The following is a 21,822-nucleotide window of genomic DNA, read 5'->3' as shown; positions in this document are numbered from 1 at the left end:
GCTTTGAAAAATCCAGTTTCCTGATTGGTCCTCTGGTCAGGTGTTTGGTTCCCTTTGTTAACCCTTTACAGGTAAAAGAAACATTAACCCTTAGCTATCTGTTTATGACAGCTCAGTAAAAAGAAAAGTCAGGCTAATACATGGATAAATGTCCTTTGCTCATTTCCTTTGACAGTTATGCCATAGCTGGGTATTCATTGTTTATGACAGCAGTAATGCCCATGCATCTTGTAAAAATAATGAAGTCTTAGTAATTTGGCAACTCACGACCGTCTTTGCTACCAAATCTTTGCTGAGAGGTGGGGAAACATGGCTGCTTTTTTGTGCAGATGGTAAACTGTGTGGACTGGAGATGACTGGATATGGGGTGGTTAGAATGTATTTTGTGTCAGTAGATGCCTAGGTGTGATGCTGACAGACCAGCCAACAACCTGTGTACCACCCGTAACAACTTAACAGGGGGCATTATAACTGTAATTAAGACAATCTACTTGTATGTGAATTTCAAAGAGATGTACTAGATTAGCAATCATCAAGGCATTCATTTGTAGTCATAGAAATCAAGGGTAGATGCTATGTGTATTTGTCTTTGTTTACCTATATTGTGTTAGAAGTTTAACAATGTAACCAGATTAGCTTGTACATGCTAATTCCCTTTCATGTCTTAATTGTCTTAATTATATATGTGACTGTGTCCAGTTAATCTTAAAATCAAAGATGTAAGATAACGTAGAAAACTAATATTAATCTACATTGTCTTCAGTGTAAGTATCTATGTTATAATAGAAGACCAACTAATTGCCTTATGTGAATGAGTGAAATTAGTTTACCTAGGCATAGGAAAACTATGTCACACATCACCTCCATCTTGTGCACAGAATAAAACCCATTCCGCACATGAGTGGGAACTCTGCAAGCCAGCAGTTCTTTCCATCACTGCTATGATCCTGAACTATGAACATTGGAAATTACTTGTATGTATATTGATCTTGTAACCATTTGTAACTCTCTTCTTTTTTCCCCTTTTATTATGAAATCTTTAGTTTTTAATTACTACAGGATTGGCATCAGCATGATTATTGGGTACGATTAAGACTCATATTGACCTGGGGATAAGTGTCCAGTCCTTTGGGATTGGTGAACCTCACCTCTTGAGGAATCATGTTTTCAGTAACCCTCACTATGTTAGGCTTGGCTGTCTAGATCGGAGCCAAGGGTTGGATTGCCTATTGGGGACTGTTTGGCTTCTGGTTACTCAGTATAGTATCATAGAAGCTGTTGTATTATTGGCTTGGTGAATCTAATTGTAGAATAAATACCAGTTTTGGAGATTGTCTGCCCTATTTCTTGCAGTCTGTCCCGTGTGTGGCATTCCCAGTGTGGCCCATTCAGGCACTCGGTCACACCAGGTAGTAGGAACGCTAAGACAGATGGATGTGGAAGCACCATAGGATTTCCTGAAAATTGCTCTGTGCGGTGCACACATTCACATTCCTTCCAGTTGTGAAAAACAGCTGAAAACTCTGCAGAGTTTTAAAACTTTTTCTAGCACAATCTGTTTCCCCACTCATTTGCCATGCAACATACACTGTGCACTGCCAGCAAAGAAACAGATGTAGCAGTTAACTCATTCAGAGCAATTATATCTGTCAGATTCTCTACATGCCTTCTAGCTTTGATCCCACCTTTACTTCAGTTTCTTTTCCCAGGAATTACAAGGGTGGACAGTTTGTGTTTGCTAAGCACTAAGGATGATGATCTTTTCTCCCCAGCTAACTAAACCTTTCCAGCATTGGTGCTACTGTCTCAGAGACCTGGCATAAAGTCTGTCCTGTGGATCCATTGAAATGATGCCCACATTCTCCCACTACAGCCACATGAAGTGTTATTTGTCCAAACTTTAGTGCAGGGAATTTGGGACAAGGGGACCCTGGGCTTCATTCCTGCCTATACCACTTTACTTGCAGTATGAGACTGATGATGATGTCCATCATCACCATGGTTACAGATGAGGAGAAAACTCCATGATGGTCTTTGCTATACAGATTTAATTGAAATGGGAAGCACTTAGATACTATGGGGATGGGTGTCATGATGGCCCTTGAGGCAGATAGATAGACTGGCCAAGTTATGTTGCTTTGCTGTGCCTTACTTTACCCACCTGTGAAATGTGTCTAACAACATAGCCCTGCTACTACCAACTAGGCAATGGATAATATTTTCATATGGAAGTTGCTAAGTAAATGGGAACGGTTTTTATTGTTACTGCTGTATGTTAGCTGCCATGCATGAACTCCAGACACACCAAGGCCCATATCCTGCTCTCAGTTACACTGATGTAAATGCAGAGTTATCGCCATTGAAGTATGCCAGTGAGATCAGAATGTGGCCAACCAGCTCTGCACGTCCCCTGGTTATTCCCCCCTCCTAGTACTCCTGTGATCTTCCCCTCTCCCGGTCAGTTCCATGTGTGACTCTACTAAAATGCTACTCAGCTCTTTAAATGTCAAATCTGTCTGCAATTTACAGGTTGCCTTGTAAGTCGGTGTGAGTGTCACATCTTATAAGGACTTTGAATCCATTCCAAGATGTGAGTTTGAGGCAAAGAATTTGTTCTTTTTAAATCCTGTAGCATGCTTCCTGCACAACCTGTTTTGGGCACATTGCCTTCTGAATTGACCCACCCTTTAACACACAAAACAACAGTCCGGTCATGTCTCTTGCTTGGAGAAACATTAACAAAGGGAGGGGACGGATTTGAGAGAGTTCTGCATGGATGAACAGGCTGGCATCAAACTTCAGGAGCTCCTTATTTGATCACAATAAGGAAGTTCAGTGGCAGCAGCAGCAGCTTTCAATGTGTAGAGTTTTCCCTGACGTTGCAAGGAGAGGAATGTTGAGAAGATGATGGATTTCTTAAGGAACTTTTTGGTAAGTGTTGCACTGAAAAAGGGGAGATGGGTACTAAGACAGATGCACTGGCTACATGCCCCAATGCGTACCATGTGGGATCATTAGCTGCTGTTTCCCAGCATGTAGCACCTCTTCTGGGTGTCATTTACAAGGAGAGCTTCAAACTGGGCATTTGCTAATTATTTTTCTTCATTAAATTGTTCAGAATCCATGGTATGTGTTGACTAAAACCTTACCTGTGTGTGTAATATGGGAGTTAAATAATTGGTGAGCGGTAGCTGATATGGCTATAAACAGTTCGCAGATTGTCTAATGCTGAGAGAAAATGTAAAAATTAACTCTCTGCATTCTTTACCTTTTCTATGGTATTGGAGTTTAGCTTGAACAATGTTTAACTGTGGGAGAGTTTTGATCTACGAGTGAAAGCGAGCAAGCTATGGACTAAAAGATTTTCATTTTGTGCATTTTGCATTTATAAACCCGTTACTAGTACAAGTTACTAGACCAGTCTGGCTTGTCTGTGCTAATAATGGATTAGTTTCCACTGTGGCATTTTGCTTTCAGTAGGCTTTTAAGAGGGACATACGGTAGCTTCAGTTTTGGAACACTAGTTGCACAAGAATTGGGGAAGTATAGACTTCCTGTGCTACTAAAGTTAAAACTACAGCGGACAGTGTTACATGCTGATAAGAATCACAAAAGTACATTTGTTTTAACTATAACATCAAAGATGGGAAGATTTTATTTGTGCTATAATATGATCAGGCTTAAGGATGCAGCGATATCTAAGAGCTACAGGCATACTGTCCACTTGAATTTTTTTTAGATAACCTTTTTTTTTTTTTTTTTTTTTTTTAAATTATACTCTGTGCTAGAGCACCATTTTAAAGAGTGGGCCAGATCTTGCAACATGGCATTGGCTGCTTTGTAGTACATTGCCACTGTATTCTGGCCCTAAACCTGTTCTAATTGGCTCAGGTTGGGTCATGCCACCTTCATTGACACAGAGGTGATGTGGGACCAGATTCTCAAAAATATAGCCACCATAGGAGCCAGATTTTAAGAAGTGCTCAGCACCCAACATTCACCAATTGTGGATGTTGGACTCTTTGATAAGCTGGCTTCTGGGGACACTTTTGCCACTCTGACAGTGCAGCATTGGAAAAAGAGGCAAGGCTGGGTTTGCCCAAAGTTGATCCATTCCTTGGCTGTGCTAATAGCTTCTTATTATCTTCACAGCCTGGAGTAAATTAAAGCAACCCTTATGCTACTATTATAGTGAAAATTGTCCTCTGGCAAATATGTTTTTTCCAAAGGATCATACAAAATTTGCCTGCTTTCTTTTCCTCACTCTGATTTTTCTTTTTTAGACAAAAACCCTTTTGTTTTATTATTGGAAAACTGGATATTTATTGCAGAGTCTGCTGAAAAGCTGCCATAAGTGCCATTCTCTCCAACATGGTGCTCCCCAGTCTTAGGGGGCCTCTTCGAGCCATTAATGAGCAGCGAGCAGAATCATGGCTGCTAATCCCGTCTTCCACATTATCCTTCTTTGACCTGTAGAATCTTCTCATTGCCCCTGCCTTCTCTCATCTCTATAGCCATTAGCCCACACCTCTTGTAACCGGCCACCTGAGCTCAAGCTGTTTTCTGGCCTCTGTCTATTGTGAGCAAACAAAGGAATGAAGAAGACTGTGGGGGTGGAGAGAACCTGCTTTAGTAGCATGCTTCCTCCTCTGCTTAATTCTGGAAAAGCCACGTGTTTGTTTAATGGGTGTGTCCCAATATTTAACAAACATGTTTTGGGCAGATGAGTAGCCTGTCTCTATTTTTAGACAAGAGATGGATAGGTCCCTATGGGGAGTGGATGGGTTAGGGGTAACTGAGCACAGTTGAATTACCCTGGAATTGTTTGATAAAAAGATCTGAACTGAAATGACAAATGACTGAAAATTCACAAAATGATGCGTTAATCTAGTTTATCTTGGCTGGCTTGCTGGAATCTTGCCACTGATGTCGATGTCTGTATTCACCTGTGGGCTGTGGCTAAAGGGGCCGTTATATGTTGTTACAAAGTCTGTCTCATTTAGACTTTCGGAGCAAATTTCTCAACCTGTGCTCTTGCAGATCAAACTATTGTCCCTGTGTGTAATCATCACCAGCAAAAGTGACATCTGATATGCAAATAAGGAGGGAATATGAAGGGGGCATTGAGCATATGATCCTTGTCCCATGTGGGGCAAATTCACTTGGGCTGCTTAGGGTATGTCTACACTGTACTGTAAACCATGGACCTGCGCTTGTGGACTCGGTCTTTCCAAGCTCATGCTTGCTTGTTCACACTGCATAGTAAACCTGAGCTTACAACTGCTGGATTTGGTCTCAAAGCCACGCTAAGGCATCTGTGCTGCACACAGCAGACCTTCTGACTCAGGTCTGTGGCTTGAGTTGCGTCCACCCTGCAAAATGACAGAGCTTGGACTGAGTCTCAATAGGACTCAGGCTCTGACTGACCTTCCTCACCTGAGCAGGGTCCTAGGACCCAGGTCCTGAGCACTTCCTGACTCAAGTCAAACTGATTTGTGTGTGGACGGGGGGTTGGGCTCAAACCCGAGTCAGAGCCTAGGCTTAGTTTGCAGTACAGACGTACCCATAAAGCCAAAGTAACCCTGGGGGGTGCATGTGAAATGCAGAGGTGAGTTTTAGAGGTGAAATCCATCCATCTCCTTGGAGGCTTCCACCAGCCAACAGGTAGAGCTGAATGAAAGGCTGGAGTAGTTGTCTCAGCCCCTCTCTGTCCCATTTTCCCAGCGTGATGTACCTTTGGAGCCACTAATGCTATTCTGTGAATGGGGTAATACATACAATATATATTAAAAAGGAGCTTCTTTTAAGTTATAAGATAGTGTGTGTGTGTGTGGGGGAAGTGGGTAAAATCAAGAAACTCTTATGGTTTTGCCCCTTGAGTTTAAAGGTGAACTGAATCACTGTCATTATTTGTGTCTCTTACTCCAGCAGCACATGCTGTGTGCTAGGCACTTTCCAAACGTACAAAGACACACTTTCTGCTCAGATCAGAGTGTCGGGGTGTGTGAGGGGAGGGGGATTGCATCTGTTTTTCTTCTGCAACAGCTGGAGTGATTATCTGGACCATAAAGTCAGACTGAAAAATGGGTAACTTTAACAAATGGTGACTTCAGTGCCTGAGCAGCTGGCTATGCACACACGCAGCCCCAGTAAGTAAATGGGTCTCTGGGAAGGCAGAGCAGCTTCCCCGCACACTTTCAATTGTAGGATTGGGGCTGTGAAGCACTTGATGTCGAGCCCTTTTTTTGAGGGGCCTTGTGGGACTTTTAATCAAAGTCCCTAACTCATTGGTCTCCTTAGATCATTTGCGCCAAGTAGACCGTTATCCGTAAAACCCTGCCAGCTAAACTACTGCAGGGAGCTGTGTTCACAGCAGTCCTTGCATTGCTCAGGGTGTTAAGATTGTCCTCAACTGTAGCCAGCGAAATGCAGAATCCTAGACTTGTATCTCGCAAGGCAATGGTTTGTAGGTGTTCTGTTTGAAACTGTTTTCATTTGTAGTTTCTAAGTCTGCATGTCAATCTCAGTGATTATTATGGATCTTAATTGGCTTTGTTCCCTTTTATTTATGATTATTTAAAGATCACCTCCTACAAGGAGGGTAAGGTCTTGTGAGCCCAGTTTGAAAATGTTATGTGCAAATTTCATACATTCAGATTTGTATGTACAAACTGAGTAGCTAGCCAGCTGTTTTTCTGCCTGGTTTCTGAGAACAAATGGCCACTTTGCAAACACCAGTGGCATGCTGGCATATTGTCCTTTTCTTTGGCTTACAGCATGCCAAATTCCTGTAAAGTTTCATGTGTTTTCTTAAAGCCCTAGCCCCTGTGTGGTCATGTGAGAATCTCAGCTCTGTGTTTTTGTTTTTGTCAGTTTCTATTTCCCTTGGTTGTGGAGAAACACTTGAAAATGTGAATCCTAAATGTGTAAAACCCAGAAGGCAAATAAAAAGAACGCCAAACATTATTTTTACAATCTCATGATTTTTTTAAGCTAATGTCATGATTTTTGAACACTAGGTTGGTAATACTGGTAGTGTTTTAAGAAAAAGTAGCTTAAAAGCCATAGTAAAACTCAACATAAATTGGGGCAGGTAACTGAGACAACAAATTACTTTATAGTTTAGTTGAACAAGAGGTGATTATCATTTGAAATATTATATTGCACCAATGAAAAGCAAACTCTGAGTCATGCGAAAGTGGCTGCTATTCCAGCTGATTGTTGTTAACCTGCTAATGGATTGGTCATGTTCACTATATTCACTTTGTCATAAGGATGGGTAAGTTCTCAACCTGCCGCCTTATTTTGACTCTTTTTCTGGCATTTTCTGTGGGAGCCAAGTACAGTACTTTTAGTGTTTTTATTTGAAGAGTACCTCTAATAGGGAGAAATGAATTGCAGAAGGAAGTTGAAGGGAAGTAGCTGTATCACAATAAACAAGGAAAGACAGAGTAGGCAGGGTGGGGTGTATTTGATGCTGTGACACTACACCCCATTTTCTTCATAGGGAGATTGTTATGATATGAACATGGCATAGCTAAGACGTATTTTATGCAAGATGGATCTTATGAGATATCATCAGAAAGGTGATGATTTATTGAATATGTTTATCCTATTTGTATGCATGTACCATTTTTGTGTCTAAAGTTAGGAATATGGACTATGTATCAATTACAAAAGTGTTTGCACCTGGGGAACGCCCACCAGATAAAGTTCAATCAGTTTGGCTAGTTAGTCAATGCACCATTAGCGAGAACAATAAGACTTTGAAGATGCTAATCTCCCTGTGAAGTCTTCCTGAGGATTTATGGCTACTTTGACGCAACAGGGTCATGTGATCATGTCACCTGGTATTGGACTCCATCTTGGACTGCTAGCATTTTTCCACTAGGGGGTGGGGATCAAGCTGGGAAACAAAGGATTCCAGCCACTTGTAAATCCTATATAAGGCAGGGAAGTGAGTTAATCAGGGTTGGTTCCTCACTGAATCCCTGCCCAAGATGACTGCTGAAAATACCTCAGACTGATCTGGGGAAGAAAGGACTGGACCTATGCTAGAAGGTGTCTGGCCTGTGAAAGGAATATCTGGAGTTCTAAGCTGCAAGCAAGAGCAGTTTGTCTTCAAGAAACACTGCAACCTGCTTAAAACAACATTTCGGGTGAGAAATTACTACTTGCAGCCAGTTTCTATAGCGTATTAAGCTTAGTTTGCATGTTTTCTTTATTTGGTCAGTAATTTACTTTGATCTGTTTGCTATCCCTTATAATCACTTAAAATCTGGCGTTTGTAGTTAATAAACTTGTTTAGGTTTTCTCTAAACCAGTTTGTGCAATTCATAAAGAGGGGAGGGGGAGAGACAAGCTGTGCATATCTCCCTCCACACTGTGCAGTTCTCTGTGCAGCACAAGACAAAACAATTTTGGGTTTGGGTTTGCACCCCAGAAGGGGTGTGCACTTGAGTGCCAGGCAGTCCCCTAGCAGAGCTAATGTCAGTGTCCATGTCTTTCTGCAGCTGGGTGTGTCCATACCTGTGTGTGTGCTAGAGGAGGGGTTCTCAAGCTTTTTCTTTCTGAGGCCCCCCCAACATGCTATAAGAACTCCACGGCCCACCTGTGCTGCCACAACTCTTTCTCTGCATATCCAGTAGATTAAAAGCCACGGGTAGCATTACGGGGTAGCAAGCGGGGCAATTGCCTGGGGCCCCATGTTGCGGGGGCTCAGCAAAGCTAAGTTGCTCAGGCTTTGGTTTCAGCCCAGGGTGGTGGGGCCTGGGCTTCGGCTTCAGCCCCAGGCTCCAGTGGGTCTAACACTGGCCTTGCTCTCTGGCTTATTTTGGTGGCCCCCTGAAACCTGCTCATGACCCCCCAGTGGGCCCTGGACCCCTGGGTGAGAATCACTGTACTAGAGGGGGCTTCAGGGCCTGGTACAGCAGGACAAGGTGAGGAAGCTGGTGGAATGGGTGGGCTGAGTGGGATCCCAGTAATGTCAGGTGGCATCCCAGAGTGTGTGTGAGGGGGCAACCCGTCACAGATGCATTTAGCCACCTACTGCTAATCTCATGTATTTAGTGATATTGAAGGGAGTAAATAATTTATGTGTAAGAGGGTAACTTGACCTTAGGGAAGCTCCTTGGAATCAGTCTTGGAGCTGAATATATCTAAGCTCAAATTGATTTGGCTGGTGTTGTTGACATGAATCTGATAAACAGTATGCAGGGTACCACTTCATAGAAACAGGGAGGGCTGAGAATTTTTCTCTGTTGGTCTGTCTACCTGCCTACCTGTCTTGTGCTCATGTCTATCATGTCTGAGCACTCTTCTGAGGAAACTCCAGTGGGTCTGACAGGTCGAGAATGCCTATGGCTGAGTAGAGGACAAACACACCCCGGGTTTGGGTCTCAAGCCACATGCCTGGAAGGAAAAAGGACTTTTCTGCAGCTGGAGTTAACCAAAGAAAATCTCAAAGGATTCTTACAGTCAGGTTTTCTCTGGCTTTGATCAGTCCAACCCTGAGACTCCCTGGTACTCAGTCCTCTGACAGTCACTTGGAATACAGTAATTCATGTTGACGGGGTCTGTCATACCTGGGCTCCATGGCTGTTTTAGCCACGAGGGTTCATACCAGCGGTTGATTCTCTGCACGAGGAGCGAGCGTTAACTCGCCAAATAGGGTCTTTATGCCCCAGTACGTGATGTTGTAATCAAACATAGTTCCTGTTTCCACTGAAGATGATGAAAATACCAGGTTGTGTGTTTCTAGACAGACTGCAATGCAAAAGTATGGCAAGTGCTGGTGCTGTGAAATTATCACAGCTGGATAACAGCTGTTTTATCAAATCTTTCTCCTAAGCAATCAGCTGATTAGTTCTGTGGGTTATGGGAATAGCGTATGCTGTGCATGGTGGGGTGGGGGGAGAGGAGAGGAGGGAAGAGGAAGAGACCTACTTTATTCAAGAGGTTTGCACAGAATCCCATGAGAAAGGTGAGACTGAGAGACTGAACCTGAGGAAGAAAAATCTCCCCTTTGGCCCTACAGCATCTCTGTGTCCACTGCACATAGACATAGTTACCTGCTAAGTTACATGTCTCTTTGGCCTGTCCTCTGACAAGGGGTGTGTGAACCACTGATCCATTACCGTGGAATGTCAGATCTGCTTAAATAAGAGAGAGAGAGAGAGAGAGAGTGTATGTGTGTGTGTGTGTGTGTGCGTGCTGCCTTGCGTGTCTGTTGTTAGATTTAACTATTGATGTTGGCAAACTTGGTTTACATGGCCCTGCCTCAATACAGGCCACTGGACTTGATGACTTCTTGGGGTCCCTTCTAATCAGACATTTCTATCATTCTGTGGTCCTATAAAATGCTTTGAGATCCTCAGATTGTAGGCATTACAGAGTGCAAACGATCATTACTATTACTATGTGGATATGAAGGTATCATGGGTTACCATCACTAACGGTAGCCACCTACTCCAGTTACTTAATTTTTACGAGGATATTATTTTTTTTTTATTGTCACACTTGTAAAAGAAAAGATCTAACATTAATATCTGATGTAAATTAATTGCTCTTTATAAAACCCTCAGTGAATCACTTTTCTCCTCTTTGGCCCTGTTGAACCTGGAGATGGGTCAGAACCAGAACCCTGGATCGAAAGCTGGGGGGATGTTTGAAATCCATCTCCAGATCTGAATTGTGAAAGCTGACCTCATTTGTATTCCAAACAGGCAAGTGATTTATCTTTCTTTTGTTTTTCAGTCTGCAGAGTTCTTTGAAATGCTGGAAAAAATGCAGGTGAGTAGCATGACAGATGTGGTACAGCACCCCATTCATGCATTATTTCTCCTTGGGAAAACTGTACAGAATGACAATAAACAGGTACTGTCTGGATAGCAAGTTCCCAAAGCAGTATGTGATTTTAACATGGCAGGGTGATCTTACAATACACAAATATATTCCACATCACTGTGTCATTCAAAATAATATTGTCCCAGTCTAAACTGGTCAGAGAGGATGCTTTGGTACTAAATCTGAGTATAAAAAAATCAGATGAAAATGTATAACTTCCCAGAAGGGTCTTGGTGAACAGCAGTAGATCTTAGTCCCTTTGCGATCAACCCATGTCATTGTTGAAAAATTCTTTGAAAGCACCTCCCCAGCTCTTAGTCTTTGTAGGGTTTCAGCAAATACCGACACATGCAACCTGAAATGTACGCCAATTGTTTTCAGGTGCGTAAGATTTAGAATCAATATGCCTGTCGCCTCACAGTTTGAGCAGTCTGACAACACAAGGCATATATTGTGCTGGGACACTGTTAGGCAACACGGTCCTGACTCAGTAAAACCTTTAAAACAGGTACGTGGCTTCAAGCATACAGGTAGTCTCCCTGATGTCAAATTTAAAGTGCCTGCATGAATTGGGGCCATAGCACTTTGCAGTGTGTTTTGCAGTGTTTCCCTGAAAATTCCCAGTGTCTTGGTATTTAGGTGGCATGTAACAGCAGCGATCTATAGTTGGCTGTGTAATGCAAAGTAAACAAAATGCCTTGATCCATTTTACTGCACATGGCATGACATTTTCCTAATATACCTCATGGGCTGTGGCTACACTACAAACTAAGGGCGTGATTCCCTGGCTTGTGTACACACACTCCTGCTAGCTCTCACCGAGTTAGGGAGAACATAAATAGCAGTGAAGCCATGGTGGCACGAGTATTGGCAACAGCAGAACAGCTGAGCTGTGTACATACCACTGGTGTCAGGTGAGTTTGTACTCAGCATGGCTTACCCATGCCTCCGCTGTCACTACTTGTGCTACCGTGGCTACACCGCTATTTATACTCATGCTAGCTTGAGGATATGTACAGGAGCAGGGGAACCACGCCCTTCACTCGTAGTGTGGATCCATGGCCTTAGAAGGTATGTGTTTTTAAATGTGGTGAATTGAAAAGTAACAAAATAATCGTGTTTGGTCAAATGAAACTTTTTTTTGACCCAAAGTGAAAAGTTTCAGTGCAATTTCAAGCACTTCTAACACTTTTGGATTGTTTCAATTTTTCAGTTCAAAATGACTTTTTGTTTCAAAATTTCCTTTCATTTTATTTTTTTTTAAAAAAACCCTTTTGTTTACAAAATGTTGGAGCAAAATGTTTTGATTTTTTCCCCCACAATTTATTTTAGGTGTTCTTTGCCCAAAACAGTGTGGCAAAACTGACATGAATTCATAAAACATTGTGGTGTAGCTGAATCTAAATTTTTTGGCAAAAAATTTCACTCTGCTCTAGTTGTTACAAGCTGTTAGCCAGCACCTGGAAACTAACATGGTAAAATCCCTGTGTGGACAAAGCAATTTATAGTTTTCACAGATGTTAGCAGATCAAGGAAAAAACCATGGTAGGGGGCCTAGGATAACCTTGTTGGTCAGTGAGGACTGGTCTACACTAAAATTAGGTTGATTTAGCAACATTACCTAGGGGTGTGTAAAATCCACACTCCTGGGTGACATAGTTAAACTGACCTAAACTGGGTGACAGTGTAGACAGCATTAGGTCAATGGAAGAATTCTTGTCGACTTAGCTACTGCCTCTCAGGGAGGTGAATTATCTGTGCTGATGGGATGGATTACGTACACTGACAGGATGGAATACTGCTGTAGCACTCCAAGTGTAGACAGCGCTCAGAGTGGTCATTTAAGAGAGATTCCACTGCAATGCAATATCGTTGTTTTTTTTTCTTCCATGCCATAGCAAACATCTTAATTATTGAACTTATGATGATGATTATTCATTTAAAACAGGCACCAAAACCTGAAGACCAGAGAACTGGAAGCCAGAAAAATAAGGTTGGTTTTGGGATCGATGTTGCTCATTGTGCAGAACTCTCAAAATAATTTTCTGTTTCTAGAACTAGGGAGTTCAGGGAACGTTGGTAAAGACACTGAGGCCTTGTCTACACTGCCAAGTTTGCCCACCAAGAACTGCCTTTTGGCGACAAAACAGCAAGAGCATACACACTACAATGGGACTCTTGTCACGAAAAACACCCAGTTTTGGCAACAAAAAACTTCCACCCCTGCAAGAGACTTTTGTCTGTCTCCCCCCCCTTATTGTTGACAAAGAGCCGGTGTAGACACTGCTGATCGTTTTATCCACAGAGCTGGCTTCCGCCAGTATCCCACAATGCCTGCCTTGATTGCTCTGCTCAGTGTTTTGATCTCAGCTGCTCTGCAGGCATGCGCCTCTCCCCTTTCAAAGCTCCAGGAAGTATCTGTGTGCTGCTCCCTTTGGGGAACAAACAAAGAGCCAATCTTTGGAATGCTCCTGTTCTGCCCAGCACTAGGGACACAGCGGCTGGCAGACCGTTGCTGCAGGGGGAGGAGAGTCTGCTGTGCTGTTTTGCCATTCCTCAGCATGGAGAGCTCACAGAGCCACTCATGATGCTGCTCACTGAGGGGGCTGTGGGAGAACTCGGAGAGAATCCCAAGATGCTGAGCAATCTCTTCCTTCCCACAACACTGCACTGTGGGATACAATGTGAATGTGATCTGTTGACAGAGGGAGCAAGTGTGGACACCTTTTGGCGATTTTTGGTTTGTTGATGTTTGGATGTCGACATAAGTTTTGTCAACAAAACTTGGTAGTGTAGACAAGCCCTGTCTGAAAAAACTAAAGGATTTCAATGTTATCTAAAGACATGGGATTAACTGGATTGCAAAGATTAAATAGATGTGCATGTAGGTCTCAGACCTGTTTGGCTTTCTGCAGTCAGCTGTTTAAAATGGTTTGTCTTTTAATCGCGTTGTTGAGAAGCTTATGTTGGTAACTGAACAGGAAAATGGTTCTGTTATGTCCTTATGCACTGGGGCATTTTGAAACAGAGAATCACAGGAGGAATGGAAAAGTCACCTACCCTGTCTTTCTATTAATGCAGGACTGGTTTTAAAACCAGTTCAGTTCCTGTGGTAAACTGCTGTAAGGGAGGAAGTACCTTCGTATTGGATATGGGGAACTGAACCACACAGACACAAAGTGACTTGCCCCATGTCACACAGGAGATCTGTGGCAGAGCAGGAAATTGAGCTGGGGTCTCCTGAGACCTAACCATTGGACCATCCCTCCTCCCACCTGGGTTTACGCTAGCAATTTCCCTCCACAAGGTGAATTCTTCACTGGCCATTTACAGACAGATTGTATCAGCTGGCCCTTTCTGTTTGACCAGGGGTAAGAATGCTCCATGGCTTAGTTTCCCCATCTGTCAATTTCCTATCACGCAAGGGTGTTATGAGGATACATTTGTGTTTACAAAGCACACAGCACGGGGAACATTAAAACATACTTTTACTCTCTGTACAAAAGGGCAGGTTAAAAATGTTTGTATTAAATGGAAATGGGTAAGGATGTAATAAATGCCTAATGGAGAACAAGCAATCATTTCGGTGGTGTTTTGATCTTTTGTAGGAAGATTACATCCCATACCCCAGCATTGATGAGGTAGGTGCTTTAAAGCATGTTTGGATGGCTGCCTTTTTCAAAATGTTAATGAAAGTTATTTGTAGGGATTCTTTCCTGTCTTATGGATGAGCTTGAAACCAAGATCCTGGCCACGCTGCTTATTAAAATGCCATTTGTTCTCTAGAATAATGGTGGTTGTCTCTAGGGCTGAGCTCTGTGGTTTTGTAATTGGTTTTGTACATGAGCCTAGAGGCCACAACACATTTTCATAAACGAGGAGAATAAATAACAAGCACAGTGTCCTGTCCTGGCTCAGTTGCATTGTGGGGAATTGTATTTCATGTACCTAAATTCCTCCAGCAGTTCCAGGTCGATGTGATATTTGTCAGATCATGGAGTTATCACCAGACCTGAGTAAGGGGCAACATGTACCTGGGCTACCTTAGGAACAGACTAGGGACTGAATTCTTCCTCTGGAGAGGTCTATTGAGTGTCTTATTTCCCCGTTTCCTGGGGGTTGCGGGAGTACTGCAGATTACTGGTGCATATTGCTTCCTCTTCCACACTGGCTCAGCTGTGCTAGCCAACATATTGTGGGGAGCAGGGGGGAAGCAAAGGGGAGCTCACTCCCTGCCCATCATCACAAGATGGGGAGTAGCCGTGATGTGAGTTTATTTGCACCAGGGAACAAGGGAGCCTTACACCCCTTTGCTCCCCTGCATAAACACACAAGGCAGCTCACACTTGAGCCTTGTCTGTCTTGAACTGTTGCACTCCGTTGCTGCACGCTGCTAAACTGCTGCTACATCGCAACCCAGAGGTGGCTGCAATTCAGTGGTGTATGAAATGATTCTATATGCTGATATTCAGTCTGTAACACACTTTTGGATCCTTTGGGATGAAAGACACTCTATAAACGTAAGTCATCGTTCCTGCGCTGTTCGTCACTGAATTTTTTCCTTAACTCATTCCACACCAGATGGGGACTATTTCAGAAAATAGTTTGCCTGATCTGTTAGCAAAGTGCTTTGGGATCAGCCTGGGTGAAAGACATTATATAAACATAAGTTGTTATGAAGGGATTCATTTAGGGCCTGATCCTGCACCACCACTGGAGACAGTGTAACTGACTTTAAAGGCGTGATCCTGCTCTGGTTGGAGAACCACTATTGGTGATGAGTGTTTTATGCTTTTCTCCACCCCCAAAATAACCTGAAACAAAGGTAATGCTGTTAACTGGTTCCTTTTACACTAGAACATTTAACTTGCAATCTGGTTACTCTCCCAGACCCTATGGTGGTACTGCGATTGATCAGCGGCAGTGAGAGAAGTACAATGTCAGGCTTGTTGATTATTGATTCCTGCAAGACTAGAAAGTATTGCTCATGCTGATTTGACAAGCATGTGGCTGGCTATTTGATTTTTACCTGCCTAGTGGCTAGCACACCTTGGACCACCCTCCTTTTCCATCTTTTAAGCAATGAGATGGTGTGATAAGCATTAAGGGCCCATGACAGCTGAGAATGAGTCCAACTTCTACTGCAGAGGTAGATGCACCGTTGGTCTGTTGTTACTCAGGAAAACTCACAGTAAATCAATGAGAGTTCTTCCTGAGTTAAGAGTGAGCAAGCGGTGAATAAAGACCCCAGGATTTGGCCCCACCTGTGTTGGTTAGTTGCTAATGAACTTATCTGCAAGTGGTTGGAACACAAACAATTGTTTCCTAGCTTTTGCAGTCAGCATGAAAATAACAATATCGAGAGACAATGAGATGAATCTCGTGATGTTTGGTGTGTTTCTTAGAGCCTCAAATCGTGGAGACACTTGATTAAATTAAAGCTGCGATTCTAAAGGAAAAGAAGAGTATGTTGTTTTCTAGCCCTTTTAGTTGCACAGAAAATCTTGAAAATGTGACTCAAGTGCACCTGTAAAGGCTCAGAAGGCCAGTAAAAAGCACCCCAAATGTACTATTTAAAAATAAAATCATTATTTTTAAACCAATCTCATCAATTTGGGAGCCTGACTCATGATTTTGGGGTTGGCATTACTGAGCTCTTGACTCCTCTGTTTCTCCTTAATGGTGATGGGAGACTCTAAAGGCTTGATCCAAAACCTATTGAAGCCAGTGGGAAACTCTCCCACTGACTTCAGTGCCCCAGCTAATCCAGTCCCAGTTGCACCATACCTTATCCTCATGGCACCGTATCGGAATTCTTTACAGATTTTAGAGAAAGGAAGCCCTTATCCCTTGATCATTCTGCCCCAGTTTGGAGGGTACTGGATTGAAGATCCGGAAAATCTCAGCACGCCTACCTCATCGGATAGCAGCATCTCTGAAGAGGAAGAGGAAAACCTTAGCCCTAGCACGTATGGGTATAAATTAGAGTGCAAAGCTGAAGCCAAGGCATACAGAAAACACTTTCTAGGGAAGGTCAGTGGTCAATATGCATCTACATTTCTCAGGCTGTTGTAAGCTCTCTCTTTAGTGTGGCACTGTGTCCCCCCTAATGGTGGCTAGGCAAATTAGAGATTGACGAGCCTCCTACAGCATTAGCTAAGAGAGGAATGCCTTTTAGCTCATGCAATAGACTAGAGCAGGGGTCGGCAACCTTACAGAAGTGGTGTGCTGAGTCTTCATTTTGGGCTGGTCTACACTACGGGGGAAAATCGATCTCAGATACACAACTTCAGCTACATGAATAATGTAGCTGAAGTTGAAGTATCTAAGATCGAATTACTCACCATCCTCACGGTGCGGGATCATTGTCCGTGGCTCCCCATGTCGACTCCGCAACTCTGTTCGGGTTGGTGGAGTTCTGGAATTGATATAAGCGCGTTTGGGGATTGATATATCGTGTCTAGATGAGACGCGATATATCGATCCCCAAGCAATCGATTGCTACCTGCCGATACGATGGGTAGTGAAGACATAGCCTGTCACTCTAACTTAAGGTTTTGCGTGCCAGTAATACATTTTAACATTTTTAGAAGGTCTCTTTCTATAAGTCTATAATATATAATGAAACTGTTGTTGTATGTAAAGTAAATAAGGTTTTTTAAAATGTTTAAGAAGCTTCAATTCAATTCAATTCAATTCAATTCAAGCTTAAAATTCAAATTAAAATGCAGAGCGCCCCCAGACTGGTGGCCAGGACCCAGGCAGTGTGAGTGCCACTGAAAATCAGCTTGTGTGCTGCCTTGGGCACGTGTGCCATAGGTTGCCTACCGCTGTAGTAGAGGCTCACACATTAAGATCCAGAGATCCTAGATGTGATCCTTGATGCTGCCCAGAGGCATCAGTGTTATGTGTATAACCAACCCATTTTCTTCAAGAAGGATAATTAGTTGGCCAGTCGAAAAACGTTGATTTATTTTCATCAACATTTTAAATTACAGTGAATCCCCCTGCACAATTTTTGAGGGAAAACCTCATTTCATTTTTCAGCCATCTCTAGTAACTACTCTTTATCTAGATGTAGCCATTTGGGTGAGGACCTGAAAGGGCATTTCCCCTGACAACACGTCTGCAGAGCTCTGGCAGTTTCACTTGCTCGACTCCCTCCCCTTGCACCTTTGTTTAGCTATCTCTGTCATTTTGCCATTGGGCTGATTTCCCTGTTAAGAGCTGATAGTGCACTCATTGCTATATGAGATCTGGAAATGAAGATAGCCCCTCTTCTGAAAAGTTTATCCAGCAGAGTCAGGCAGAGAGAAGACAGGATGGACTGTGGGAAACCCAGAGGAGTGGGTTAACTTGGAATTGTGTGTCCCCTCCTCTCCCACAAACAAAGGACAGGGGTTGTGAGTTTGAATTCCATCATTTCAAGAAAGGTGCTATTCGCACGAGTGCTGGGAAGGGTCTCAGTCACCCAGCCTGGATCTGTGTTCTAAAGCGCGAGACCCCTTTCACTAAACTCAGAAACCGTTTTCCATCAGAAAAAGCCGTTTCCACTCCACCAAAACTTTTTGCTCAATTATATAGATTTCAACAGAATTTGGTTTGAAAAAAGAATTGGGAAAACTTGTTTTGAAAATATCAGAACATCTTGTTTCAGTGTTTTCCGAACAGAAAGTTTTGATTTTTTTGGTTTCGAAATGCCTTTTTGTTTGAAATGCCTATATATTAAAAATGGTAAAATCCAAACAAATTATTTCAAATGGAATTGTTTGAGTCACTCTATGTGACAATTTTTTTTTCAGAATTTCATTTTGTAAACAAAATTCAAAATCTTGGCTTTTTGTCCCAATTTGGGATTATTAATTTTTTTCAAAATCTCAAACTTTTTCATGGGGGAGAGAACTCATTTCACAACCAAATCTACATGTGGCTTCCCTTAAGTTATTACAGACCGCTTCCTCAGTTTAATCTAGTAACTCCCTTCTTGTGGACAATGTGAAAACGGTGAGATTTGAGGAGTGGTTTTGAATAGGGATATAATGAAGGGTTGGAAATCCAGTATACTATCCAGTACTCCGGCTACTATTTAGGCATTAATGACCCTTATTACTGGCCCCTAATATTCATACAGTTGCTTTTTACAGTATTGTCCTCAAGCATCTCTTTATTATATTGAGTTAAGAAAATTAGTGATGGGACTAAGTCACAAGCATCTGGACTGAGATCTAAGCTTCCCCAAATTTTTTTGTTGGGCTGAATCTGACCCATGTATTCAGACATTCACAAGCTCAAACGTGAGAAATCATTATTTGGTTCACCTCTCACCCTTCCATTGATTGGTTAAGAGTCTGAGTTCTCAAGCATGCTGAAGGTAGGACAAGAAGTAATTGACTTAATCTGCAACCAGGGTGATTTAGATTAGACATTAGGAGCCTTCTAACTATAAGGATAATTAAGTACTGGAATAGACTTCAAGGGAGGTTGTGGAATCCCCATCACTGGAGGGTTTGAAGAACAGAATAGACAAACATATGTCTGGGATGACCTAGGTATACTGGTCCTGCCTCAGCTCGGGGAGGGATTAGATGACCTCGTGAGGTCCCTTCCAACCCTGTATTTCTATAATTCTATGCTGTTGTCTCATCCTGAGGGAAAAATCCTTGTTTACCTTTGCCAATCAAAATATTGTAGTCCGCTTTGTCCCTGTGAACAAACGAAAGGCAGAGGAATAAAGTCTACAGGCTGAAAAATAAATAAGCCCCCTCAGGTTCCCAAAAGATGGAGACATGGAGCATTTGTGAGTGAGGAGTTGGAGAATTTCTTAAGACAGTAATGAATCATCCTCAATTTTCTCTTGACACGGGGGCCAGTGTCTAAGAAGCATTCTAGGTAGTGGGGATGTAGGTTGTTGCCAGTAGATAAGGCTGCCTTATCACACCACATTAACACATCTCTTCTATTTTTAGGATCATTTAAATTTTTATTGTACAGCCAGCAGCCTAGGGAATCTGATCCTTTCTATTAAGTGTGAAGAGGCAGATGGTACTGAATATTTACGGATTATACTCAGGTATGAAACTCCCTCCCTTCTCCCCCCAAAGTTAAACAAAAAATCACCATTTAAATATCCTTTATCTGTTTTTTCACCCTAATGGAAATAGGTGAACTTGCTACTCATAGATTTAACGTGTCACACATGGGTACATGAAAGGGATTGGGGTATTATTTTACTTTCTCTGGATTTGGAATACCATATTTTGGGATTGCTCTGGGAATGAACATTAGACTTTGATCTATAGCCAAGCTCAGTGAAACTGAACATAAAAATCTCTGTGAAGATATTGGATAATATCAATCATATTTAGCACCATCTGTTCTGTAAACTGATGAGACCCAGCGTCTGAATTATCTTTTTCGTCCCTCACCAAAATATGAATATTTTAACACAGCAGAGCTGCAGAGGCAATAAAAGAAATTAAGGCAATCGTTACTAGCCATACCGTGGAAATGCAGCAGGGTATCATTTCCAAACATCTGGAAGAGATTCCTGCTGTGGTTTCACTGAACATTACCAGTCACAATTAGTATGCATGGAAGCTCTGGAGGCATATCTATTATCATAACTTATTTCATGCTCTCTGTTCTTCTCTTTTCCTTTCTCAGGTCCAAACTAAAAACATTACATGAAAGAATTCCCCTGGCAGGACTTAGCAAGTTTCCTAGTATCCCACAGATTGCAAAGGTAAACTGTCTACATTGCCTGGAGAGAACTGGTGTACGAGACATGGATGCTCTAGGTACACCATGGAAAGCTTTGAAAATGCAAATACTGTGCTGCTATAACATTTGTCTTGGGTGCAGGAGGTGGAGTTCTCAGACAATCAACATAGAGAATAGTATCCAGATTTTAGGGGTCTGTTCCTGCTTCTGTTGCTTATTTGCTGCGCGACTTCGGGCAAGTCACTTACCTGCTTTTTGTCTCAATTTCCACATCTGTAAAATGGGGATAATATAATGTGTACCTCTCAGGAGCGGTGAGTCATAGTAATGTTAAGGATTGTAAAGATCTTAGAAGCCTTTGGTGGAATAGTGGTATTGGAGTGGATGGTGGTATTGGTTATTCTTACTACTATATGTTACATGTGAGCACAGCCATGATCTGCTGCTGCTGCCAGAGAGGAGAGAAGGAATTGAGAGAGAGAGAGAGATGTAAATGGTCTGCAAAGCCATAAAGAAAATGAAGGTTTCTGCTATTATTTTGTGTGTTGGTCTGACAGAATAAGGGGCAGCAAATACACATGTTCTCGCTCTCTCAATCCTAAACAAAATGCTGTTTTAGTTTGCCTGCACTATGGTATCCTTATCCTTCTTTGTAGGGAGCCAAGTGTTGTGATAATGCAGCTTTATTTTGACTTCTATTTCAGCAAGGGAAAAACTTTGCTAAGCAGTTTATTTGGCAAATTTTGCCCTTTATTCTGTTCACACATTATCTGAGAACAGACTGATTTTTACCAACTTGTTTGTATGCTTTGTGTGAACAAATTTCAGGCTTGCAAACTGCTTGCTGCCAGCAATCAATCTTCATGAGTTTAATATTTGAGCTCTGTGATTGGTTGCCTTTCTCATGTGGTATTTTTTCTGTTTCCGGATTGGATGACTTGATCTATACAAACAACTGCAAATAACAAATTTTGCTTTGCCACTGGCCCATGATCATTTCCATGAACAAATGTCTACCTGCATGCACCTTTGTGAAATGAGAAGAGAGCTGTAAAGGCGGTTTGGAGCAAAAGGCTATCTGTGTGCCACTTAAATGTCAATGAATCATTATTCACTTAGGTCTGTTATGTGCAAACCCTTTAATGTGAGGCCAGGTCTACACTGCGACTTTAAATCGGTTTAATGGCCGATATACCGATTTAACGCTGTACCCGTTCACACGACGTCATCATTAATATCGAGTTAAACGGCTCCTTA

General features: G+C 42.4%; 1 protein-coding gene across 7 annotated transcripts in view; it reads left to right on the top strand.

Moving 5' to 3' along the window:
* The window catches only part of RAP1GAP2 (RAP1 GTPase activating protein 2), a 247,948-nt gene that overhangs the window by 177,231 nt on the left and 48,895 nt on the right, over positions 1-21,822 (top strand). For all 7 annotated transcript variants that reach the window (XM_032779454.2, XM_032779450.2, XM_032779451.2 and 4 more), the window contains 6 exons: positions 10,756-10,791; positions 12,794-12,838; positions 14,454-14,486; positions 16,669-16,878; positions 19,812-19,915; positions 20,509-20,587. In XM_032779454.2, the coding sequence (XP_032635345.1) occupies positions 10,756-10,791; positions 12,794-12,838; positions 14,454-14,486; positions 16,669-16,878; positions 19,812-19,915; positions 20,509-20,587 (507 nt within the window). The remainder of the gene's footprint in view (positions 1-10,755; positions 10,792-12,793; positions 12,839-14,453; positions 14,487-16,668; positions 16,879-19,811; positions 19,916-20,508; positions 20,588-21,822) is intronic.

Source organism: Chelonoidis abingdonii, chromosome 20, assembly GCF_003597395.2.
Source record: "Chelonoidis abingdonii isolate Lonesome George chromosome 20, CheloAbing_2.0, whole genome shotgun sequence".
Classification (NCBI taxonomy): Eukaryota; Metazoa; Chordata; order Testudines; family Testudinidae; genus Chelonoidis; species Chelonoidis abingdonii.
The sequence above is the reverse complement of the archived record's forward strand: the minus strand, read 5'-3'. Positions and strand labels throughout refer to the sequence as shown.